The sequence below is a fragment of the Melopsittacus undulatus genome, chromosome 8 (genome assembly GCF_012275295.1).
Source record: "Melopsittacus undulatus isolate bMelUnd1 chromosome 8, bMelUnd1.mat.Z, whole genome shotgun sequence".
NCBI lineage: Eukaryota > Metazoa > Chordata > Aves > Psittaciformes > Psittaculidae > Melopsittacus > Melopsittacus undulatus.
The window spans coordinates 16,877,568-16,900,368 of NC_047534.1; the positions used below are offsets into that span (position 1 = coordinate 16,877,568).

General features: G+C 49.9%; 1 protein-coding gene across 2 annotated transcripts in view; it reads left to right on the forward strand.

The window, feature by feature from the left end:
* RAB11FIP3 (RAB11 family interacting protein 3) overlaps positions 1 to 22,801 on the forward strand; it is a 77,361-nt gene that overhangs the window by 8,466 nt on the left and 46,094 nt on the right. For both annotated transcript variants that reach the window (XM_034065258.1, XM_034065259.1), the window contains exon 2: positions 12,014 to 12,107. In XM_034065258.1, the coding sequence (XP_033921149.1) occupies positions 12,014 to 12,107 (94 nt within the window). The remainder of the gene's footprint in view (positions 1 to 12,013; positions 12,108 to 22,801) is intronic.

The following is a 22,801-nucleotide window of genomic DNA, read 5'->3' on the forward strand; positions in this document are numbered from 1 at the left end:
TGAGTTGTGGGTCTGGGATGGGCTCCACTGCTGCTGCAATGTTACTGGGAGCATCCTGCTGCCTGACTAACCCTAGTTATGGCCAGGTACTCTTCCCTCTCTAGGGAGAAAACAGGTCTGAAAGCAGAGAAATGCCTGGAGGCTGCATGGTGCTTGGCATGCTCCGAGCACTTCTTCTGCCTGGCCTGCTCCTTGTATTGTAACAGCAAAACCCCTTTTAATAGAAGGAAATGCCAGTGACACTGAGCTGCTGGATTTGCTCACTGAGTGTTACCTTATTTGATGCCTAATTAAGCTGGAGCATGCAGTCTTGGCAGTGGTATTAGATGCAGATGTGAGCGCTTGCTTAAATTACACCAATTTTGGTGTTGCCTGTGTGGGTCCTGGCTCTGGTGTATCCCCAGCATTGCAGAAGCCAGCGGGTGACAGCCCTGGTGATGTCCCATGGTGTTCTATGGGAAGAGCAGCACTGCTGCCTGTTAGAAGGGATTGTTACAGCTGGTGGCCAGGCTTTGCAGGCTGAATGTCCCTCTGGTAGGTTATGCTGCAAGCAGCCTGCTAGGCTCCTGTTTCATTGGGTTTTAGTAATGCATTGTAGGTTGTCAGAAAAAAGAGCTTGTGTTCCCTCTGCTCCAACAGCCTGTGGTCAAATACCAGCAGTGTCACAATGGGTTTGAGTCACTGCTACTGGAAGGGGTTTTCAGCTTGCAGACTGAGGGGCTGTTCCTTATTCTTCTTCCAAGAAGGATTAAATCCGGAGGGAGAGGACCTGGTGCTGGGAGCTGCATAATCTGGCATGACTCAGTGGAGCGGACTGCCGATAGGCCTGTGGAAAATCCATGTGCCAGAGTCCAGTAGGAACCGGGGCTCAGGCAAAGGGTTCATGGGTAAAAGGAGCCCAGACCATCAGGTTTTAGAGAACAGAAGCTGTCAGGGGCAGGGCACAGCACTGGACCAGGATCCACATGGCTGCTCTGTACTGCTGAGCATGGCACATGATGAGGAGCTGCTCCTGGGACCACCTCCTGCTCAGGGAGAGCATAGCTGTGCCGAAAGGGAGACTCTTCTGCCGGGGAAGTAATGTTCAGCTCTACCTTGGCTCTAAAAGCTGATCAGGACTCAGTGGCTTCTTCCACCACCTTTGGCTCTGGAGGCATCTGTTCCCTCCCTTCTGCATGGCCATATTCCTTATTTTCTGCCAGGGCAGTGTCAGGTCTTCACCCATCCCACTGCATGAGGAGATTATATGTTGAAAAAAATCTGGATATCCTTGTGGAAGTTTTCTTCCTATGCCTGCTAAATGGATGCAGCAACTAGCTCATCCTGTCCTGACTGCTTGGAGCTGTGGGGCTGCTGTGCTGGCAGGAGCGCAGTGGAAGGATGCAAAGAGCAGAAGCTAAGTTTGTGGGAGGCTGCTTGCCCTAAGGTCCAAGAGAGATGATGGAGACTTGATGTGCATCAGGGGGGTGCTGGAGACCTTTGTGTGCAACAGGGAACTGACTCTTGGATGTTGTGCTGCACCTCTTCAGGCTCTGTGGAGCATCCATCCCTTTGTGGTGCCTTGTCAGGGGTGTAGTGGGTGAAGGAGGGGTGCTGGTAGCAGAGGTAGGACTGAAACCCTGGAGCATGGAGGCAGGTGCCAGACCAGCAGAGACCTGCAAAGCCATGGCAGAGCATGGGGAGACCTCTTCCTGCTCCTCTGCTTGGAGGAGCTGATGGTGCTGGGCACGTGGCAGGCACTGGAGAAGCATTAACATCACTGTGGTGAGGGGAGGCAGGGGTGTTGTTGTGGTGAAGCTTGTACAGCCAGTGCTTGCAATCCCACTCTGAAGTCCTGGGCTTCCCAAGCTGTACATGTGTTGCAGTTTAAAACCAAATCTGCACAGCTCGTTCACTCACTCCCCCCCTTGCTCCCCCGACTCCCGGAGAGTTAGGAAGGAGAATCCAAAGAATGTAGCCCCCACGGGTTGAGATAAGAACGGTTTAATAGCTAAGGTATAACACAATCACTACTGCTACTACTACTACAAACAATAATGATAAAGCTAATAACAAGTGAAGAGAATACAACACCTCACCAGCCACCGACCCATAACTCACCCCACCCTGCCTGACCGAGCACCAACCGATACCTCCTCCATCCCCCCAGAGCTCCAGCCCCTTCCGGGTCTCTCCGGGTTACATCCTGGGTATGACGTGCTATGGTATGGAATACCTCATTGGTCAGCCTGGGTCAGGTGTCCTGTCTCTCCTTCCTCCCGGCCTCCCCTCCTCCCTGGCAGAGCATGAGCTCAGAAAAAGGCCTTGGACAAACCAAACATTTGAGCAGTAACTCAAAACATACTTGCTATCAGCAACCGTTCTCAGCCTGAAAGTCAAAACACAGCACTGCACCAGCTACCAAGAAGGAGAAAAATGACTGCTGCTGCTGAACCCAGGACAACATTGCATCTCAGCCTCTCTTCCCTTCTTCTGAGGACCTACCTCTGCACCTAGAAACTGCTGTGGGCTTCCCCACCTCTGGCATGTTTGTTTTGTGTACTTGTCTCTGCACAAACGGCACTTTCTGAGGGCTGTGGGAAGAGTTGCCAAAAGGAGGGGAATAACTTGAGGCAGTTCTAAAGAGGCAATGAGTCTTTCTGCTTTGCTGGGCTCTATCAGGCTTGTGTTACAGTGAACGTAGTTGTGTCAGTGTGGCAGGCTCAGCCTGGTTGGGGAAGGGCAGGGGGCTCTCTTACACTTGGCTCTCTGGTATTCAGCTGCCTGGCTGGGGACAGGCTCATGTCTTGCACTCACCTGGGCTTCACCTCTGCAGTCGAGAGGCTTCTTGTGCTCACCAGATTCCCCAAATTTGCAAGTTGAGAGATGTAACTCGCTGCCCCTGCTCTTATGGTTTGCTGGTTTGTGCATTGACAGTAAGAGGCTTCTCCTATTCCTGTTGTTATGATCTCCGTATAGAGATTATAGCACAATACATCGGGTTTTGGATAGGGTGAGTCGGTAAAAGTAAGTCCTGATATAGAGGATTTATTCTGGGGTGTTCCACAGGGGCTTCTCACCTGGCCGGGAGGAAACAGAAGCTGCAGTCTTGGATTTATAAGCCCAGAGAGTCTGATCAGTAACCAGAGAGCCCCCATTGCAGACATACCTGCGTGTGTTGCAGTGGACTTTACACAAAACTAGACCAGGAGCTGCAAAACACTCAGCATCTTAAAACGCTGGTCCTCAGCGTGTGACCGCCTGGTGTGTTCTATGGAGCTGCTTTCTGTCTGGTCAGATCAGCCCTGAAATCCTGCACAGGTTTGTGCCCGGTTGTGGTGCCTGGCTCTTCCCCCGAGGGTGGCTCCAGCCTGCAGCAATGCATGTGAAGAAGTATGGAAGAAGTAACTGAGCACTGACTAAACCTTTCCTTTCAGGCAGTCTCCTGCCGCTGAGCTGTGTGTTTGGAAGGGTGAGAACAGGTTTCCCCTGTCATTAGAGGAACAAAAACTAGAAACAAAGCTTGTCATGTTCTGGAGGGTGGAGGAAGAGCATTTTCAAGTTTCACTAAGCAAATGAATTATGTCTGTAATAGAGTGTTGCGGCTGAAGCCTTTGAGTGCTTAGGTAGCGACAGGAAATCTGGAGCAGTTGAGACAAACACAATTAGACCTGGATAAAACCCTTTCAGTGTAACTTGTGTTCCTGTTAATGCTTCCAAACCATCCTTGAAGGTGTTTCTTTACATACATTTTTATGCTTCAGAGACAACAGCAGATGGATGATTTGGAAGTAGCCATACTTGATCTTGGAGGGCACACTTGAAAATGTGACAAAGCTCCTGGTGCTGTGGTGAGTGCAGAGGTATGCTGCTGCCTGCAGGCAAGCCTTGGAGCTGGTGAGGTTACTCCAAAAGGTCCTGTACTCAGGTCTGCTATGTGGGTCAGACCAGAGGAATTTCTACCAGCAGGTAAAAAACCCCAAACTGCTGAGTGAGGGATTTGGGGTGGTGAAGACCTCCTGCAGTTTGGCTGCATGCTGTACACTGAGGGCCTGGCTGGCTGCAGTGATTTGTTCTGGTTTCTTGTGGGGCTGGGCAGGAAGGATATGCGTCCTCAGGCTTTTTTGGCTGCCAGCTCTTTAAAGCATATTCTGGCTTCTCTTTCTTCTTCCTGTTGAATTTTGAGTGTGAAAGCCTTTTCCTTTGCTCCTGATGGATGTGGTGCTCAGGCAGCTGCTTTGAGAGGGAGGCAAGGCCAGATTTGCTCCTCTGCATCAGCTTGGGGCTCACAATTGACATGAGACCTCTTCATTCCCTTTCCACAATGGGAAAGTGATAGTTTGCTGGAGAGAGAATTCTCTCCTGATTGTTACATATCCACATCTCTGCTCTGGTATTTCCTGTGCCCAGAAGGAGCCTGCTGACCCTGGGACAGGCTAGTGAGCAGCAGTGTGACTCATGGTTCAGGACTGAAGGCACCTGGATGTGAGACTGATGTAGAAACCGCCTGAGTAGGTGACATACATCAGAGGTTGATGGTGCACTGAGCAGCTTTCTCCTGGATAAACAGGAGGGAGGAGGATTTGTTAGGCAGGTGGATGTGTTGAAGGGTGAGAATATCATCTTCCTGGGCAGGTAGGGAAGAATGGGAGCTTGCTTTGAACTGGAAACAAAGTGATCAAAGGAAATGATTGAGCTGCTGGCCTTCTCTCCCTTGGTTTGTAGGTGATCCCTCTGCCATTCCAGTTCTTAAAATACTTGCTGGCTGGTGGAGTTTTATTCCCTGATTTGCCTTAAACAGTAGGTTTGATTATTTCTGCTGTAGCAGAAAAAGATGAGAGTAAACCAGGCTGGATCTTTGTCTCCTCAGAGAGATGGCTCATTTTTTGGTTTCAGGTACTAGGCTGATAGTGGAAGGCCCTGCAGTGTTCAAAGCCTCTGGGACTGAAGTGATGATAAGGAGAGGTGAACTGATGTCTGTGCAAGATTAGGGAGGGACATTGCAAAAAGCATCTTCTTGGGGTGTTGCTTATGGTGGCCCTTTAAAGAGAGACTTGGCCAGACACAGTCTGCTGCTGATCTCCTGGAGGTCAGAGACCTCAGAGAGGGACACACTCCCAGCAGCCCTGGATAAGTGCTGCCACTTCCACAATAAATAAGGTGGCTCTTGCACTGCTTACTCACAATTGCCCACTGCTTCTGCCTGTAATGAGATCTGCCCCTTGAGGGTATTTCAGAGGTTAGTTAATGAGGTGTAATTGCAGCAGAACAGAAACCTGCTCTGAGGTTCTTCCTGCTTTCTGGAGTGCCAGATCCTTTAAGGAATTACGGAGCCAGTTCCTATAAACATTGCTGGAGCCAGTGCAATCCTGAGTTCTCAGCCTTCCACTTGGTCTGCTTGTTTATGCTGATGAAGTGGGAGGATAGATGTGGTCTTACCCCAGACAAATGCTGCATTAACAGGGATCAGTTCATTTCAGCTGATCACATTGCAACCCATTGATTGAGTGCGTGCACGACCTAAAGAGAATGGCTGTATAGGGACTGCTGTGTCTTTGGGAAGTGGCATGCTGCTCCGGAATTTGTCTGCAGAAGGTTCAGCAGTTCCAGCACATTTGCACATTTCCCAAAGATTAAAAAAATACAAAGATTCTGGCTTCTGTAATTAGCATTTAAATTTGTTTTTCCTTGAAGGGAAAAACCTTTGAAGGGGTTTAGGCCTTGAGAAACAAAGCGGGTTTTTACAAACAAATGAGTACGTTGGCTCATACCCTTCGGTCAAGTGCAGAAAGTAGAGATGCTGCATCCATCCATCTTTGCATAATAACCATGAGAGATTTTCATGTTGCATGTGCTAGCTCTCTTAAATTCCAGTATCCAATTCAGCCCAAAGATCTGTCTCAACATAAAGAGAGGAGCATCTGGTGTGAGCCCTCTCCTGCTCTCTGTATTGCTGGCTAAAAATCCCCTTTAGTTGGCTGTTACGACAATGTGGTATTTGGCTTTCTCTTAATTTCAGTTCAGGGATGCGTGGTTTATGGTACTGTTCTCCCCCGAAAGATAAAAGATGCTCAGAACAGATCTGAGCTTCTTGCAGACAGAATTGCATTTTCAAAGTCATGCGAGAGGTGCCTGGATTATCATGTCCCGTGGCAGTCATGCAGGCTTTGTGGACCCTGTACACCCAGAATTGGTCTGGAGCTGGTTATTCGGTGTAAATGACTTCCCTATGTTTAAAAATCCAGCACCCACTGGATTTTAGGATGGTTTTGATCCTGTGTTTTGCTTGCAAGACCCTTCTTAGTGTCAGCACGAAGTAGACAAACCTGGTACTGCTGGACATGGCAGGCTGTCTGCAAACAGGCCATTGTAAACCTGCTACAAGCAAAGGGGTGGTTTGAGCAGCCTTTTTTAAAGCCAAACAGAAGATGACGGCTGGCTTGGGGTGTTTTTAACATAGAGTGGAGCCTTGCACCTAGGCCGACAGAGACCCAAGCAGCAGAGCATGCAGGCTGCAAAGGGCAGCGCTGGAGGAAATAACTAGGGGCTGATAGAAAAAGCTCAGCATTAGAGGAAAAGCAAAGTTTTCTTACTCATTTGTACTGCTTCAAAGCTCAAGTCCGAGCCAGGCATCCAGATGTGGGGAACCATGTCCGCCTGCACTGTGCTTGGTCATGCAGAGCTGATTAAACAGCTCCATTGGTATTTTGGAAACCTTTCTGGCCTGATAGTGGTGATGGTGAGAAGGTGTGGTTACTCTCTTCCCCTGTGTGTCATCCCTACGGTCCTTGTCTATCAGAGGGGTAACAGCTTTCCTTCCATAGACTTTCCTCAAAGGTGGAAACTGGTCCTTCAGAAGCTGAAGCTGCAGCTTGTTGAGTGTGGACCCCTGCTTTCTTGCCTGGTCCTGCCTTGCTCTGTGTTTGTCTTGACCATGAAAGCTCCCATTCCTTCTGGAGGGGAAGAGACAAGGGTAAGGTCCTTAATCTTGTCAGTCTCCTGTAATATTCCATTCAGGAGAGAGAAATTTCTGTTGATAAGTAGTTTGGGAAGAGGTGGGGGCAAGAAGCACATGGGCCTGGGGTGGGTTAGCAAGGGAAAGCTGTGTAGGTGCCAGGGGCTCCAGGATGTACCCGTGAAACCATGCGTTTTCTCTGGCCACCACAGCCTCATTGCTGGAATGCTGAGCGGTTGCTTTCAAAGCTCTGGTTTGAGTGTCTCAGTGTTTACTCTTTAGGCCAAACCTTAGCCTTTCTGTAGAAACACATTTTAATTAGTGATATGCAGTTGTGTTTTGAGCTGCTTATAGGTAGCTTCTTGCATCAGTCCCCAGCCAGCACAGGCTGCTGCCATCAGGTCAGCAAGCTCAGCCTGGGAAGGTCATTTTTGGGCAGTTGTATCAACGGTTCCTCTGATGATTTGAGCTGAAATCAAGGAGCAAGCAAGCAAGGAGCATGCTGTGTCACCCAGGCAGCCTCTGGACTGGTCTTACTGGCTTTGTAAGCTTTTTCCTGGCTGGTCTGGTCTGTCCCTGTTGATTGCTCAAGTGGCCAAAACACAGACCGCATGGTGCCCAGTTGAACCAGACCCCGGGTAGGTGTCTGGCAAGGTGTGCCTAACCTGGACAGATCTATTTGTGTCTTTCGAACAGCTCCCTGGGTTCTTTTTGCACATTATCCATGCGGGGGGCTCCTTTGGGGGCCTGAGAGTGTAAGTCACCTGTTAGCAGACCAGTTCTTCACCCTGGCTTATTTTCCCATGCCTTACCTTGGTGCTTGGCCTATTACTCTGAATACTGACACCACATGGCAAACCTTTTCCAAGGGAAGGAGGGACCAACTTCAAGGCAAAAGCATCTGTCTTTGCTTACTGCTGCATGTGTGAGACTGCAGGTGCACTGGTTACAGTGGGACCTTGCTGCCTGCCTCGAGTGTTTGGGGATATTAATCAGGAATATGTTCTCAGTATTGAATCATCCTTTTTGTCTTCTTTGCATTTGCTTCCAGAGTCCATGTAGAGCAAAACAGTGCTGAAATGCTGACTTATTACTGTATCTTCATCAAATAAGTAGCTTGTGTGGAGGGCAGGATGTGTCCCTGGTCATGGCTAGGCTGGAAGCATCGTCTGTGTGAGATACCATAGGATTGTAGGAGCCACTGGCTCTTCCCTGTGGGTGCCTGACTGCTGTGACCACGAGAAATCTCCCACCCTCATTTCACCCCTCAGGAGAATTTCTTTCTGGAAGCTGATTCAGCCCAGGCTCTGCCAGAACATGAAGGAGAACTTCTGGCAGGCTCAGGGGTTACACGGAGGTGTTTGCTGGCCGGCCAACAGCACTTAATACAGGCACAGGGGGTATCTTCTGTTGAACCCATATGCTGTGTGCTGGAGACATGGAGCATCCATAAGAATAGAGAAGAGGCCTGGGGCTTCCTTTTCCTCCTGCCTGCCTAGCAGGGCCATGCGCAGCTGGGGAGTCCCACATCCCCCGGGAAGCTTTCATGGAGTGGCTGCCAAGTCTTTGTGTTCCTCTGGGTTTGGAGCTGCCTTTGCTGAAGCTTGAGATCCCTTGGTGAGGGGATTTCAGAGAAGCTCTTTGTGCCCCAGGTGGTGCGGAGCCTTGGCAGCTGGCACAGCCGCACCGCGTGGTGCCGGCACCGCGCTCCCAGGCGGCGGTGGGAGGTGGCTGACAGCAGATCCGGCTGGGTTCGGAAGGCAAAGCTGGCATGCAGAGCTGCCGAGCGCTGAAGGAGATGGGGTAATGTGGTTGTGCAGTGAGCGCTGCTGAAGAGGCAGCTGAGCTCCCTCCTCCTCCCCATGTCCCTCAGCAGGAGAAATCTGTTAGGGACCAATGTGGCAGGAGCTCATTCTGTGCCTCATCCCCAGCACCAGGGTGAGCACTTCACCATCAGGCCTGCTTCTGCAGGCTTCTGTCCTTGTCCAGCCTAAGACAGAGTAACTTCAGGTAGTTTTAACCTCTTGCTTTCCACCAGGATTTAAATTGGCTATTTGAGTCACATCATCCTCTTTAACTCCTTAATGCTCTGTATTTCTAGATGCCCCTTCTTCATGAAGAGTTTGTAACCAGCTACAGACACACATAAATGAAATGTTTATTTTGAATATTTATTGCTGGCCAGAAGCAGGAACCTCCCTGTGATGTGGCTTGTATCTGCTTGGTTTTACCCTAATGTTGCAGTTTGGTAGGATATTAACTTTTGCTTCTGTGCTAATAGGAGTGTGGTGTTAGCTGCTCCATTCTGACAGATTAGCCTTCAGCTAAACCCAACAAATCCATGACTTCAGAGCAGCTAAGGTTTGCTAATCTAAAGCAGTTCGAGCCGCAGTGCTTGGGGTTTTCCCCAACTGGCCTAATAAGGTGGTCTGTTTATCATCAATGTGAATAAATGGGGAGAAGTGTCAGTTAGAACCCAGGACCTAGATGCTGGGGCTGCTGGGGATTGCTCCAGTGTGGGTGGCTCAGTGCCATGACAGGTCGCTGTGAACAAGACAGGGAGTATCAGTAGACACCCAGCACCTCTGACATTGCTCAAAATCTTGATGTGTCTTGAATAGCATGTGCAGTTCTGGCCTTCTTCACAAAGGATGTGGGCAGGAGAGGGAGCATGGAATGCCATTAAAATTGGAGACATTGGCACAGGGTGCCCAGAGAAGCTGTGGCTGCCCCATCCCTGGCAGTGTTCAAGGCCAGGCTGGATGGGGCTTGGAGCAACTTGGTCTGGTGGAAGGTGTCCCTGCCTGTGGTGGGGGATTGGGACTGGATGAACTTTAATGTTGTGTCCAGCCCAAACCAGCATGTGATTCTATGATTAACACCAGCAGTACCTGCCTGGTCCTCCCAGCCCCTGTGAGAAGCTGTCCTGGGAGAGCAGAGGCTGGCTTGAGTTCTTAAGCCTGCACAGCAAATACAGGCAGGTTTGGATCAGCACAGACATGCTACCATGGGCTCGAGCTTCCCAATGGCATTTGTTTACATCTGTAATGTCAGGTTGGTGAAGAACACTTCCCCTCATTTCCCCCTGCCCATAGCTCAATCTAAATAAATGGTGGCTCTTTTACATAAACAAAATACCTGTGTGGCTGTTCTGTCTCTTTTGCACAAGCACCGGTGCAGGAGTGGTGCTTTGCTAGGGTACTGATTGACACAAGGGCTTGAAAGCGAGCTTGTCCCTGAGAAGCTGCTAGCACTGTGAGCAGCCCTGCCTGGCATATCCCATGTGTCACCGTGGCTGGATCGTTGCAGAAACTGGAGTGTGTTATGATAACTGCTGATAGGCTGATTAAATGTCACTTGCATTTCTGTTATCTGTATACACAGATAACAAATTAAGCTACAGCTTTTGAACCCGAAAGAAGCTGCCAGATGCATGAACTGGAAGTGACACACTCTGAGTTGTTTTATTAGTCTAAAATACCTTTGTTTAACATGCAAGAAGCCTGACTCATCCCAGTTGATACCTGCTGTGTGAGTTCAGCAGTTTTGTTCCAGAAAAGTGGAAAGGTGCTTGTGTGTTGTCTTCTCCCTGTTCATGATGGTGTAACCTGGCAGGTGGGAAAGCCTGTGCTGTGGCTTGGGGATTCTCTCATGGCAGCCCTGTAGAGGCACAGTTGAGTTCTTATGGTCTCAGCACCGTGGTTTCCTTCTTGCTGGCAGCAAACTCGCCACTGCTGCAAGGAGGTGGGATGTCTGAAGCAGAGACACCTCCTGCCTCCCCCAGACATGCTGGAATCCCCATGGACATGCAGGTGAATGGCTCTGAGCATGCTGTGGATGTGTTTCCTGCATAAACACATACCTGGGTTTAGGAAAATAAACAGAAAGCAGCCCTGCTGCTGGTGTGCATAATGAGTCAGGCAGCTCTGAGCCCTGTGCCTGGGCTTGGTTGTCCTCTGCACCCTCCAGTGTTAAGTCCCTTTTAGATGTGAGGTTTCCTTCCCTGGAAGACGTTGGGTGATTCACCAGCTTTTTCCCCCAAGAACACACCAAAACCAAGAGATCACCCGAGTGAGACAAAAGGCAACAGAAGGTTGTGCTCGTGAGAGCTGAACAAATCCCTCACTGCAGGTTGCCCCCAGACTTCCTCCAGTGCATCAGCTCCGGAGGAGCAGGAGTGGTCCCTGTGTTGGGCAGGGTGTGGGTAGCTTTGGAGTACAGAGCTAATTGTAGAGCTGATTGTGCAATTCTTTCTTTCACCTCTTGCACACACTCCCTCCTGGATTCGTTTCTCAGCTGCAGGATGTGGCTGTCAAATAGACAAATGTGCCTCAATATCTCTTAAAATGAAGGTTGGGTTTTTTTAAAGCAGGGAAAAATGTTTGATTGTCTCAGCTTGAGAAGCATCAGCTGTGTAAAGGTTTTTCTGCTCATGGCAGCCTGGAAGGAAAGAACCAAATGCACTTGTTCGAAGACTTTGGGCCATGAGGAATGACCACAGTTTTGCCCTCAAACTACAACTTGTTCCATTTGAATAGCCCAGATCATCCTTGCCAGGTCCAGATCTTGTGAGTGGCCCTTTCTCCATGTGTGTGCCTGCTCCAGCAGTGCATCCTAATCTTGCTGACGTGATTCCGTCCCCCTTGAGCATTGTCTAATTGTGAAAATGTTTCAATTAGATGGCCTGAATTTGTAACGTGGAGCAGTTCATTATCACTGAATCCTCTTAACAGGGCCCTCCTACTGGGCAGCCTATTACTGAGTTTTCCCAATTAAGATAGGACCTCTTAAAAACCATAAAGATAAACAAATCCCCAGCAGAGCAGGACCACAAGAAATAGTACCCTAACCCATGTTTCAGGATTAAGCAATATTTTCAGCTCCAGCCAAGTCCCAGTTAACCCTTTGTAGTGATTCCTGATTGTCCCTGCAAGAACAGCCACAGTTTGGTGTCAGCATAAGAAATTCAGTCTCAAATCTTTTTCCTGGGAGGAGGAAAAATGGGTTACAGGTGTAGCTTGATGGAAGGTGCTATTTCCCCAAAGGGATCTGTGGGTAACGCTGCCTTTGTGGTTGCAGGTAAAGGACCTAACAAAGTACCTTGATCCGAGTGGACTTGGAGTCATCAGCTTCGAAGATTTCCATCGGGGGATCCAAGCGATCAAAAATGGAGGTGAGTTTGCTGCTGTGTTGTGGGTGAGGGCAGGAGGGGCACCACATTTCACATCATGGGGTAACGGAGCTGAGAGGTCACTTGGTGAAAACAAGCTGGGTTTGGTGTCCTGAAAGTCACTCCTTGGTGTTGGACAGAGGGGCAGGGGCAGAGGTTGGGTGTGTTTACTGATGGAGTTGAAAACAGTGATGGTGGCTGTGTGTTTTCCTGTTTATCAGGGAAGTTCCTTCCTAAATGTATATTGGAAATAGGAAAAGCCATTAAGGGAAGATCCCTTTTGGTTTGGTGTCTGCTCTCCCCTGTGGTTTTGGGGGGGGGGGGGGGGGGGCCAAGATTGCTTGTGTGGCTGGCATGCTGCTGGAGATGTCAGTGTGTCTGCTGCAGTGTAACATCTTCTAGTGCTTAGGACTGATGCATTTGACTCCATCCATTTGGAGGATCACTGTGCTCAGATGACTTCTAGCAAGAAGCATATGAAACAAGAGCTTTGAACTCACTGACTGGCAGATCATCTTTAAACATGCCTGTGGCAATTCCCATGTGGCTCTTGAGGTGATTGTTGTGAATACTTCCCGAGCAATAGCTTGGTGAAATGTGAAGTATTTTTCTGGCTGGTTGGCGTTTGAACTGCTTTGCTGAAGCAGAGATGTATTTTTATTGTGGGATTCATCTCTAACACGGGTCTTAGAAGGTCATTTTAGGGAAAGCCTGTTTGTAAGGGCAGGGTGTGCAAAACATTGGAAGCCTCCTGCTGAGCAGGTGTCATTTTAAACATGCAAATATGAATTATACTTCCATACTGGTAAATTCTGCACGCTGATAAGTTCTGTTTATCTTCAACTTTGGCATTGCTTTCGTGCAGTGATGAACATGTGCAGTGTAGCCAGCCCTGCACACTGAGCCTGCTTTTGAGTTCTGGCACATCTGAAAGATGTGCAAAAAACCGATTATTGCTTTACAAACCATGTTGTTTCATGGGCAGAAGTGACTCCGGTTTGTCCATCAGTTGTCCATCCCTCTTGCTCCCTACTCCCACCTCCAACTTATTTGTGCTCAGGAATGGAGTGTTGGCACTCATTCACTGGAGTGAATGGCAGCTCTGAAGTCTTTGTGGTTGGTGTAGCTTGAGAGTGCAGCTGATTCCGAGCTCTTCTGATGCAGGAGGAATTGCATCCTGCTATTAATTTGTAATAAATTGCTACTGGAGTAGTGTGTTTGTGAAAGCCCTGGCTTGTGTTTCTCTTCAATAATTGATTGCTCTGGTATTGTGTTGTATTAATTGAATGGAAAGAGCAGATCCAGACAAAGCTTTTAGTCTCCCTATTTATTAAACTTGAAAGAGATTGATATGTATTTATTACAGTGGTTAAGGAAGGCAGAGCTCTCTAACACTGCACAGCATTAAAGCATTATGAAAGAAAACCAGGGTAGGGCACAAAGAGGTTTTTTGAGTCTCACCAGCTGAGCAGTTGCTCATTTTTGAAGTGATCTTGAGGATTGGCTGCTGCTGTTGAGACAGTCGATATGACCATCGCTTCATGAAGAAAGGTTATGCTGGCTGCTTGGCTGCCTCTTTTAACATGGCTTTGTTGATTAGCTGGGCCTATTTTTGGCCAGAGTTAGTTCTCATGCATTTCCTGGTATTCTGCTGTTCTTTGGTCAGTCACTGAAGTGGGACCTGGTGTAAGCTTGTGCCTTGTAGAGCCTGTGTTAATGTAGGTAAGGATTTATTTCTGAAGATGCTCCACTTTCTTTCCTGCTCCTCCCTCTCTTGGAGACTCCTCATGGGATAGAGTGGCTGTGATTTTACTTGGGCCCTGGTCTAGCTTGGCCAACTGAAGGTGCAAGAGTTGCAAGGTGCAATTCGACCACAGGACTTGCACAGTCATCTGCATTGCTTACAACTGCTTTCGTGTTCAGTTGGCCTGTAGGTCCAGGGAAGACACTGAGCTCCTCTGTCTGATTCCTGTGCTACTGTTTGAGGTGTGCTTCCACTGCCTGGGAAGCATGCTGATCTAGGACTCCTGAACTTCACTGCAGAGCAAAGCACCATATAGCCACTCATTTAACCACTGAAAGCCACAATGCCACCTCTCCACTGCCAAGAAGTAGTTCTGATCTCTTTGTAATCTTTGTCTGGCCAGGTAATCTTGACCATGGCAGAGAAAGGACTAAGTGACTTGCATGCTGCAGAAGCTGGATTTGAGGCTTTAATGAGAATCTTTAGCTGCTTGTTGTGACCTTCTACCCTTCCCAAAGAGAAGACTCAATAGGAAAATGTGGTCCTCATACATGTGTCAGTGGTGGCTGCATGTATATGTGATTGACATTAGAGTGCTCTGGAGAGGCCTCCCCTCTGCAGGAAATGATGAGCCCATGGCTCTCAGGCAGTTGGTCTCAGTTCTCAGGCACAAGCAGGCTGGCATGGGGACCACAGGGGGATGCCCAGGTGTGGGGAGGCATCTCAGTCTCCCCTCTGTCAGTTAAAGCCATTCCCCTTTGTCCTGTCCCTACAGGCCCTTGTCCAAAGCCCCTCTCCAGCCTTCTTGCAGCCCCTTTAGGCACTGGAGCTGCTCTAAGGTCTCCCCTTAAGGAGCCTTCTCTTGTCCAGGCTGAACAAGCCCAGCTCTCTCAGCCTGGCTCCAGAGCAGAGCTGCTCCAGCCCTCACAGCATCTCCATGGCCTCCTCTGGACTCTCCAACAGCTCCATGTCCCTCTTGTGTTGTTGCCCCAGAGCTGGATCAGGACTGCAGGGAGGGTCTCCCCAGAGAGGTCTCAGCTCCTCACAACCTGCTGTATCCCAGCCCTTCCTGCTCCTGGGCTGCTGGGACACCCTTGTCCTCCCCCTCTCCATGGAGCTTTTAAAGTTTGTGTGAATGGTGGCTGGATGACTGTCCAGTCCTGCAGCTTGTAAATAGCAGAGCAAAGTGGAGCAAACACTGGCAGCAAGTCAGGGATGATAAATAACTCTGGTAAGTGGACTTTTATGGCTTTGTATTGTAAAACTGGAGAAGCTGATAATGTAGTGGTGGCATGATACTCATTTGAAGGAGCAGGGTATGTTACAGAGCTTGCTGAAAGAAGACAGATCAAGTGTGTAATGCCTGGGGAATCCACAGCCAGAAGAAACCCTGGCACACCATCAGGGAGATACAATGGGACATCTTCTAATCCGCAGGGGAAAAGAAATGGGAAGGGAGCCAGTGTGACTGCTGCATTCATCATGCTTGGAAGCTCATGGGGGATCTCTGTGAGAAACATCTATGAGGGACTGTAGGCAAGCCCCTCGGAGAGCTCAGACCAGGAGTAAGGTCTCTGTTTGTATGGCAGGAGCTGACCTTAATACAGGCGGGGGAGTGAGATGGTGCCTGTCATTTGAAGCCAAAGACCAAAGAGCAGCTCTATTTTGCTGCATGGGGGTGTAGGAACTGCTAGAGGGGGGTGAGTTGGTGACACCAAGCATAGGCAGCATCAGCCACAGCTGGATGCGAGCAAACAAGGGTTGAACTCACAGCAGGTTCCTTTCTCCAACGGGGTATTTAGGAACCTCTTCAGCTTCAGACACCTGCTTTTTCTACAGAGGCATCCAGCAGTACATATTTAATGTTTCCTCTTTAGCAGACAAGTGCTCTGCCTTGAACTCTAAAGCAGCAGTGAAGAAGTTGTGTGATTCCTGCACGTTCCCTAAGCTGAAAACATCTGTAACATCCGTCATCCCAAGAAAAGCCCACTGGGAATGGGCTCTGTGCATGTACCGCCTGCACGTGGGGGATCGCTGTCGGGTTCAGTTCAAATAGCCACTGTGCAGGCAGGGAAAGGTGCATTCCTGGAGCTCCTGGCCTCATCCATCCCTCCTGCATTGGCTTTTTATCCCTGAACAAAGGGGCCCCTGTGCATTGAGAGCAGACAGTGCATCCACTGAGAAATAGATGTGGGCATGAGCTCAGGGCAGGGCCTGCGGATGGAAATAGTCAAATCTGTTTTTTCAAATGCTTCAACTAAAAGCTCTTTGGATTGGGGAAGATGGAAAATCCAGCTCCAGAGCCAACACCCAAACCTGGAAGCTATCACAGAGTTCCTGTTTGCAGGGAATGCAGGAGCCAATGGAGTGGCCAGATCGGGAAGAGCCCTGGCAGGGCCAGCTTTGGGGGGCGGTGGGTCAGGAGTTAATTCCATTCTGAACACATGAACGGCAGCTCAGTGGAGATGCCCCCGTGGGGTTAAAGCAGAGCCATTGAGCAGGAGCAGTGTGTTCAGCACACCAAAGGCTTTTGAGAGGTTTCCAAAGGACAGGCTGAGGAGAGAAGCATGGAGCAGGGCAGGGCAGGGTGTTGAACAACACAGAAAGGGCTGGATGGTGGTAAGGAGCTGGCAGCAGTGTGAGCTCGAGGCAGTCAGAGTCTCTGTGGGGCTTCATCCCTTGGTTCCTAAGAGCAACCAGGGGAAGATTTCAATGGGTGTATCCTTGGAACAGAGGCTGCAGTTTTCTCAGCTGGCGTTTCATGTGCTGAAGTGGTTGGTGTGCTCCTGGTAGCTGAATGCTAATCTGGGAATTTCACAGAATTCTAGATGGGTTTGGGTAGGAAGGAACCTTAAATCTCATCCAGTTCCAACCCCTGCCACAGGCAAGGACACCTTCCACCAGACCAGGTTGCTCCAAGCCCCATCCAACCTGGCCTTGAACACTGCCAGGGATGGGGCAGCCACAGCTTCTCTGGACAACCTCACAGGGAAGAGCTGCTGCCTAAGAGCTCATCTCAGTCTCCCCTCTGTCAGGTTAAAGCCATTCCCCCTTGTCCTGTCCCTACAGGCCCTTGTCCAAAGCCCCTCTCCAGGTTTCCTGTAGCCCCTTCAGGCACTGGAGCTGCTCTAAGGTCTCCCCTTAAGGAGCCTTCTCTTGTCCAGGCTGAACAAGCTCAGCTCTCTCAGCCTGGGCTCACTCCAACAGCTCCACATCCCTCTTGTGCTGTTCCCCCAGAGCTGGATCAGGACTGCAGGGGGGTTCTCCCCAGAGCACAGCAGAGGGGGACAATCCCCTCCCTCTCGTGCTGCTCACGCTCTGGGGATGCAGCCCAGCACATGGGGGGGTTCTGGGCTCAAGCACTCGCTGAAGCTGGGTCAAGGGGAGCTGCTCATTGACCAACACCCCCAAGTCGTTTTCCACAGGGCTGCTCTCAGTTGGGTCCATCCCTGCCCCTGGATAAAAGCTGTGAGCATTACATCTGAAAAGCTTACAGCCAGGAGAGGAAACTGCACATCAGTTCTCAGACCCAGATGTGGGTAATTATCCCTGCACTGTGCACCCCACGTGCAGGTCGTGCTCTGCAGCCGTACTGTAAGGGGAGCAGTAATGTTCCCTGCTCCCTGCTGTGCTGCCAGCTTGCTGATCCCATGTCCTGGAGACGCCTCTGGATCTGATAGTGCTTAATGACATCTCTGAGATCACGGCTCTGGGTGCCATGAACCACTTGTATGAGGCTCTGGATAGCGCGTGGTGGCTCTGAGTTCATTTCTGCAGAGCCAGGCTGGCTGCTGCCCTGGTGGCATGGATCTGCTCGGCTCTGCGGAGCGTTTGAAGGTGCAGAGCGTGTTGGGTATCTGGTAACATAAACTACTGTTTGGTTTCTGTGTAGGTTTGTTTTTCTCCCTCCTCTGTAGGATCTGCATTGCAGATGGCTTTTGCTACGCAAAACGAAAGCTTTCCTTGAACAGGGATAATTCCAGAAGCCAAAGCTTATGTTCCCTGACTCCCAATCCAGTAATTATTTCCGAGGCTGTGTTTGTGTGCATCTTCAGTGGTGTCTCTTCCAGATTGATGCTGAAAATACAGTAGGATTTGCAACAGGCTGCTGCTGACATCTAAGGGCGCTTTCTCAGTGGGGGTACCCAGGCCCAACTTAATATTCAAGGCTTTTAAAAGGCAAGTCTCACTGAAGCTCAGCAGATGGAAGGAGAGCTCGTGTGCACATTTGACTAAACTCGGTGAGGATCTGGCACCGGTGTGAGCACTTCCTACGTTCTCATCAGATCTGCTGATCTCTTCATTCGTGCAGCAGTGCTGCAGTGAGGACTTTCCTGCTGATCCTGCCTGTTCCTAAGCCTGGCTCCACCGTTGCCGATTAGGGACACAGCTCGTTTGATGGCTGAAGGTAGGACAGATGCCTCTTTGTGTACAGCTGTCGTTCAGAGAACAGGGGCTGCCATGAATGGGAAATCAAGATTGATTCAGGAGCAAGAATGAAATCAAAATTGCTCTGATTATGTCTTCTGCATTTTTTTGCATTGCATCTTGCTCTGTTCTGCATATATATATGTATGTTCTATATATATGCATATACTGCTTGTTGGGGTAAGGAGTTTAAGATGAGTGTTAATTCTGCCCCTGAAAAGAGTGAAGATTTAAGTATTTTAAAATTTGTATGTATGCTTGAGTTAAAAAATAATCAGACCTGCTCCTCTTTGTAGATCAGAGCTCTCCTCATCCCTCTAGTGCAAAGGGATGCTCGTAGCACCATTACTATGCTTGTTAAGTTTGGATTCCACGTGCTTGTCATCTGTGACCCCTTCTGCAAGGGACAGAAGCAGTCTTTCTTGGAATACTGTAGTAGTGGTACTTCAACACTTATCTTGGCAAACACTGGCCCTGCCCTTGAAGGTGTATGAGGGTTGTCTATTGAGTCTATTAACTCTTGCTGCTTTCAGGAGAGGGGGAATTAGGAGCTAGCCTATAATAGAGGTGAGCTGCTTTGGTGGTGTCCTGGGGTCAGAATGGTCTGAGGGCTCCCTCCATCCCTCTCCTAACAGGAGAGGGGCAGGTGTATCTGAAGCACAGAGGCACTCTACTGTGGAAGGCTGGTGCCCAGGTAGGAGTAAGTGTGGGATGGAGGTCCTCTGCATGAAGCACAAACAGAACTGAGCAGGTATGAGTCCAGCCCCTGGGTGAGGGAGGACACAGGAGGCAATCTCAGGGCAGGTGACTCTGGGGTGTTTGCTCTCTTGCTCCAGCCCATGTCACACCAGGCTTTCTTTGGAGAAGAAAACCTGGCCTAGTGCTCCCAGGAGCCTCAGGATGCTGTGCAGTGTGTGTGGTTCCCAGCCCAGCCTCAAAGGGGCTGCCTCCTCTGATGACTGTTGCTAAATCCATCATTTTCATACCTCTTGAAACAAGAGGACAGGCAGACTGCTTGGACACTTACCTTGAGAAAGACAGCTTTGTTCTCCTTGCTTTTTAACAGCTGCTTGTGTTCCAGCACTGCTGCCACTGAATAAGCTATAGGCTGCGTGAGGAGGATGCTCCTCAGCTCCCCCACAGTCAGTGCAGGGCTGGGAGCAGCTCTGCTATCTCTGTGAGCAGTGGAGAGACAAGAGCTCAGTGCCTGTTCCTCTGTTTGGGAATACTTTCATGCTGGAAAAGATAACTCCAAAGTGGTTCAGTTGGGAGAAACAATATTTATTTCTTCAAAGCAAAATCAGGAACAAAAACACCTCCCACAAAACTATTTTATCTCCAGCCACGTAGCTGCTGGGGTTCAGCAGACTTTCCCTGCATTAGCCTAAGCACAGAGATTTGGGGGAGTGGGGGAACTGCCTGTTCCCATGCAAAGCAGGAACAGAGGCTGGGGCAGTGGGGAGTGAGGAGATGCTTTTTGTCTGTGAAACTTGTCCTGCTGCTGAGCTCCGGAGCAGCAGGGAGCAGAGCTGCACAGCTCACATCACCCTTAAGCTCTTCTGAGTCACTATTTCTGCTGTAATCACAGAATCCCAGACTGGTTTGTGTTGGAAGGGACCTTAAATCCCATCCAGTTCCAACCACCTGCCCTGGGCAGGGACACCTTCCACCAGACCAGGTTGCTCCAAGCCCCGTCCAACCTGGCCTTGAACACTGCCAGGGATGGGGCAGCCACAGCTTCTCTGGGCACCCTGTGCCAGCGCCTCAGCACCCTCACAGGGAAGAACTTCTGCCTGAGAGCTCATCTCAGTCTCCCCTCTGTCAGGTTAAAGCCATTCCCCCTTGGCCTGTCCCTACAGGCCCTTGTCCAAAGCCCCTCTCCAGGTTTCTTGTTGGCCCAGTATGGTAGGGGAAGGACTCTGGTGCTGAAGGGGGGGAACTTCTGGCTCCCCACGGCTGTTTATTGGTTTGCATTTCTCTTTTAGTCCACATATGTAGTGGGGTTTATTCACTGTTGTCTCTTGGCAGCCGTGCAGTGGGTTACAGCAGAGCCGAGGCAGGCTGCTCCATGTGCGCCATAGCTGAGCAGGGAGCACGTCTTCCCAAAACCAGCCTGGCAGATGACATGCTGCATTGACCTACTTTCGGGAGAGGCGCAGGAGTGTTGGCGAGCCGTGTCCGCAGGCCTCCTTGCAGCTCTGGGATGAGGATGTGGGAATCACTCAAATGTGCTGCTGTAAAACCGCCACCGAGGCTTTACAGCTCTCAGGATCCTGATGAACGGGAGATTGGCAGGGGCAGCTCTCTCATTTCGAGAATCCTTTCTCTAGGAATATTTTGAAGCGTATGCCAAAGGAATCTCACCGTGTCCAGTCACTGTCATGGAGTGTTAACAGGCTGCAGGTCCAAAGTAAATGGGCAGTCCGAGGAGAATGTAGTTCATAGCTCTGCAAAGCTGCCTTGTGTGCTGCAGCATGCAGCAGACCCTGACTGAATGCCCAAAGCACCACTACTCGCACAAAATTCCTTGTGAGGGGAACGCATTACTGTGCAGCCAGATCTTTTGCAAATCACAGAATGGAGGGAGTTTGCTGTGTCCTGGTGAAGTCAGGGAGTCCTCTCGTGGCTGCATAGACCCTCAAACTGCAGTCAACCCCTGATAAAGCAACTGGAATGAGTTAAAATTCCAAATGAAATGCCCAGGTTGGGTGTCCAAAAGAACACTAATTTTTCTGACAAAGAAGAAAAAGCAGGTCAGGGATTACTTGTTTTCTTGGGAATATGGTCAATATAAAAATAGAGAGGAGTGTTTTTTTAGAGCTTTGGAGCGGTTCTTAGTGCACTCATCTACAGAGATGATGACTAAAAAGAAAACAAAGGCAACTTCTGTTGCAAAATAGATGTTTCTCATCCATCTGCTGCTCTCCGTGTTTCTCCATCATGTTTTGTTTTCTGTGTCGGGAGTGTGCTCGTTTGTTCCACATCTGTTGCTGGTAACACTTCTGGGAGACGGGGCTTGCCTGTGGCTTGGGGGTGTGTGGGAGGAGGTTTCGGTCCTGCCTGTTTTGATTTCTCAGGTTGGGACGTTGGCTCTGGAGCGCAGCACTGTTAATGCTTGGTTCAACCCAGGAACTGGGAATGTTTCCTTCATCCTCACCAGAAATGCCTGGGCAGAGATCAGGCAGAGTTGGCTTCCTGAGCTTAGGTAAAGGAAAGTAACCATAGAATCCCAGACTGAGTTGTGTTGGAAGAGACCTTAAAGCTCATCCAGTTCCAACCCCCTGCCACAGGCAAGGACACCTTCCACCAGACCAGGTTGTTCCAAGCCCCATCCTACCTGGCCTTGAACACTGCCAGGGATGGGGCAGCCACAGCTTCTCTGGGCACCCTGTGCCAGTGCCTCAGCACCCTCACAGGGAAGAACTTTTGCCTAAGATCAGATCTTAGTGTCCCCTTTCATTTTAAAGCCATTAAGTAAGTAGTCCATTTTCCTGCCTCTGCACCAGAAGGCAAGCCAGAGCTGTCAGACCATTTCTCGTTAGGAATCCAGTCTATCTGGTGTTATTAATGAAGGGATAATTACTCACTTAGGACTTTTGTTCTTCCAAAAGCTCTGCCTGCTCTCTCATGCCTGGAGGCTTATGACTGTGCAGTGAGTGTGCATCACCCTTGTGATGCCTTGACAGATGGATGTAGCAAAGGGTTGTTTCTTTCGAGTGTTTCCTGATTTTGCTCTTAGACAGGAGAGGATTCCTGTGCTATGGCATTGGTGGGGTATTGGTCCTGATTGCAGAACTGGTGGGTTGGGCTGTGCTGGCTCTGGGGGGCATCCCCTGTGTAGAGAGAAATCTTGTGTCTGACCATGGCTCCCTTCATCTTGATCCTGTTCTGCCTGTACCAAGCAGGGTACTCTCCTGGGTTGGTGCCTGTATGCCTTGGATACCTCTGACCATCTTTCCCAGGTGCATACAGTTGGACTGCTCCTGTACATGTCTAGCCACTGGGCAGCTTATTTCTCCTTCTGAGAGGAAAACCTGCTCACAAGGTGCCCAGTGCTGACCTTGCTAGGCAGAGGTTGGCAGCGTGGTGGTGAAGGACTCGTATCTCCTCTTGTAGTGTGATGTGTGCACAACAGGGTGGCTTCGTTCTGTGCTGCTCTTGTGACTTCGGGAGCAGAGCTGTACTGAGCCGTGACTTGCCTTCTCCCATCATAACATCCCAGACTGGTTTGGGTTGGAAGCGCCTTAAAGCTCATCCAGTTCTACCCCCCTGCCACAGGCAGGGACACCTTCCACCTGACCAGGTTGCTCCAAGCCCCATCCAACCTGGCCTTGAACACTGCCAGGGATGGGGCAGCCACAGCTTCTCTGGGCACCCTGTGCCAGCGCCTCAGCACCCTCACAGGGAAGAACTTCTGCCTAAGAGCTCATCTCAGTCTCCTCTGTTTCAGTTTGAACCCATTACCCCTTGTCCTATCACTACAGTCCCTGACGAAGAGTTCCTCCCCAGCATCCTTGTAAGCTCT